Source organism: Mixophyes fleayi, chromosome 3 (genome assembly GCF_038048845.1).
Source record: "Mixophyes fleayi isolate aMixFle1 chromosome 3, aMixFle1.hap1, whole genome shotgun sequence".
NCBI lineage: Eukaryota > Metazoa > Chordata > Amphibia > Anura > Limnodynastidae > Mixophyes > Mixophyes fleayi.
Window position 1 is genome coordinate 348,382,246 of NC_134404.1, and position 3,320 is coordinate 348,385,565.

A 3,320-nucleotide genomic window follows, 5' to 3' on the forward strand; every position below is an offset into this window, starting at 1 on the left:
TCCCTCGATGTCCAATAGAGGTACTCACATTTAATATTGAAAGAGGCATTAACACTCTTCTCCTCTTCACCGGTACTTGGATTCCTGGCCACACACTGAAACCTTCCTCCATCCAGGTTCCGGTCCACAGCTGTGATGGTCAGACTACCCCCCTCATGATATCGCCGCTCCGTGTCCTTCACAGGAACCCCGTTGTGCAACCACTGAAACCGCACCTCTGCTGGGTCCTCCACCTCACATCGCAGGAAAGCGCTTCGACCGTGCAATGCATCCTGGGATGACGGCTGTTTGGTGAACACAATGGTGGCTCTGGTGCAGACAGCTGTGGAGACAAACCAGTCAGAGCACCATCAAACCTGGCTTCTTCCTTACACTATAACACACAAATCTCTCACGGTAACACCCTGGTGGACTTCCATGATATTGTCAATGATAAGCAATTATATAATTAGATTCCTGTTGCATGGTTCTACCCAGCTTCTATAGTGTCTGCAGAGTTTACCATATATCAGTCCCATACTCCACATATCTCCTCCCTGTGAGGATACAGAGTCAGGGTGGTTGGTGGGAAAAGCACTATATTTTATGCCAATATCCTATACAGAGGGCAATATGCACACATACTGCTACCCATAGCAGTACTGCACCAGGTAAGTGTTCTGCTATACCAGGTAGTATAGTGCAAAGTATCCTGATAATCATCGAGTCACAGATTCATGACCCCAGACAAAGCAGGTTGGTGTATTCACATGTTACAGCCAACAAGTAGTACTCACAAACACGGAGCCACAATCCTTCTATTCACGGCGAATGGATGGAACATGGCCGCATACAAATAGTAACTGTGGATGAAAGTTTTACCCTGGTGGTCCGGTGGCAACCAGGGGGTCCCTTGCAACAAGCTCTGGTTAGGGCTCACAGCAGGAGTGAGGGAAAGAAGAATCCAGCAGTGTTTGGGCCACTGCACTCTGATTCAGTGGTCACAAGGAGCGAATAACCACAGTCGCAGGACTGCTTGACAGGCGCTGGAGCCAAATACAGCTTGGAAGTGGTATATACTCCGGAGTAGTCCTTAAAGTCAGTCCCAGCCCAGACTTAGTGTAGCCAGGGAGGAGAACCTTGGCAGTGTATGGACAAGGGTTACACCGAGCCCAACTGATCCTTGTTATAGACCAGAGAGCGCCAGCCGGGACTGGATAAAAATGCCAAAGCGTTTAAAACGGACTAAAATATCCATGTAAACCCTATACGATGTACTCTACTGTAAGACATCATGCTGGCACCTCAACCCTCTAACATAATGACAACTTGCATCCCTAGCTCCACAGGCTAGTACAATGGTGGTGCAAGACGTGAGGGGGTGAACGTTCTATTCCACTGCACTCTGTATCCAGTTATACCCCCATCTCCAGGACCAGATGCCCCTGTCCTACCGTAAGAGGGGGAGCTAGGAACCACTGCTGAAGGGATGGGATTGTGACCACATAACCCAGCTGCTCCTCGTGACCAGCCGAGGTGGCCGGTGACCATTAGTTTAACGACTCTGGCAAGGTGCTCGGACCAGTCGGTCTGATTGCCGCAGTCAGTTTAAAACTAAATGCAATTCATCTCCATATGTTCAACAAAGACAGAGCCAACATCGCCTGTAAACAGCTGCTAGGAAGTTACAGACAGATATGTAACATTCTCATTCCCTTACAATAGGTGACATTCTGCAGAGGGCAGGTTATTGTTCTCTGTTATCAACTTGTAACGGCTGCTGCGATGGGATTACGGACAGGGAGTCTCCACTGTGTAAAATCTTCCTTTTTTCTGAAATATCATTTTGGATAACTCCCGAGGGGACAGTAGGGGTAAGGTCTGACAGAGGCAGAACATAGCAGAGAAATGGTCTCCCACACCAAAACACGTCATCAACTCTGCTTCCGGACCCTCAGCAAATCAACGCCCCCCACACCGTCCCCCCAGACCACCCACACCATACTGCGCCATCCCCCCAGGCATTACATTTCTACCCCCCAGACAGTACTTTTCTATCCCACCAAGGTGCCCCCCCCAGATAGTACATTTCCACCCCCCAAGTGCCCCCCCAGACAATACATTTCTACTCCCCCCCCCCCCCCAAGTGCCCCCCCAGACAATACATTTCTACTCCCCCCCCAGACAATACATTTCTACTCCCCCCCCCAAGTGCCCCCCCAGACAATACATTTCTACTCCCCCCCCCAGACAATACATTTCTACTCCCCCCCCCCCCAAGTGCCCCCCCAGACAATACATTTCTACTCCCCCCCCAAGTGCTCCCCCAGACAATACATTTCTACCCCCCCCAAGTGCCCCCCCAGACAATACATTTCTACTCACCCCCAAGTGCCCCCCCAGACAATACATTTCTACTCCCCCCCAGACAATACATTTCTACTCCCCCCCCCCAAGTGCCCCCCCAGACAATACATTTCTACTCCCCCCCCCAAACAATACACTTCTACCCCCCCCCAGACAATACATTTCTACTCCTCCCCCCCAAGTGCCCCCCCAGACAATACATTTCTACCCCTCCAAATGCCCCCCCAGACAATACATTTCTACCCCTCCAAATGCCCCCCCAGACAATACATTTCTACCCCCCCAAGTAATACATTTCTACCCCCCCAAGTGCCCCCCCAGACAATACATTTCTACCCCTCCAAATGCCCCCCCAGACAATACATTTCTACCCCTCCAAATGCCCCCCCAGACAATACATTTCTACCACCCAAGTGCCCCCCCAGACAATACATTTCTACCCCCCCAAGTAATACATTTCTACCACCCAAGTGCCCCCCCAGACAATACATTTCTACCCCCCCAAGTGCCCCCCCAGACAATACATTTCTACCCCCCCAAGTGCCCCCCCAGACAATACATTTCTACCCCCCCAAGTGCCCCCCCAGACAATACATTTCTACCCCCCCAAGTGCCCCCCCAGACAATACATTTCTACCCCCCCAGAGCCCCCCCAGACAATACATTTCTACCCCCCCCAGAGCCCCCCCAGACAATACATTTCTACCCCCCCCCAGACAATACATTTCTACTCCCCCCCCCCAAGTGCCCCCCCAGACAATACATTTCTACTCCCCCCCAGACAATACATTTCTACTCCCCCCCCCCCCCCAAGTGCCCCCCCAGACAATACATTTCTACTCCCCCCCCCCCAAGTGCTCCCCCAGACAATACATTTCTACCCCCCCCAAGTGCCCCCCCAGACAATACATTTCTACTCACCCCCAAGTGCCCCCCCAGACAATACATTTCTACTCCCCCCCAGACAATACATT

The 3,320-nt window shown here is 51.6% G+C and overlaps 1 protein-coding gene across 1 annotated transcript in view; it reads right to left on the reverse strand.

Annotated features, from left to right (window-relative positions):
* Positions 1 to 112, reverse strand: part of PTK7 (protein tyrosine kinase 7 (inactive)) — a 15,176-nt gene extending 15,064 nt beyond the window's left edge. Inside the window, exon 1 of the mRNA XM_075200984.1 lies at positions 54 to 112. Coding sequence (XP_075057085.1) covers positions 54 to 112 — 59 coding nt within the window. The remainder of the gene's footprint in view (positions 1 to 53) is intronic.
* Between the last annotated feature and the right edge of the window lie 3,208 nt (positions 113 to 3,320).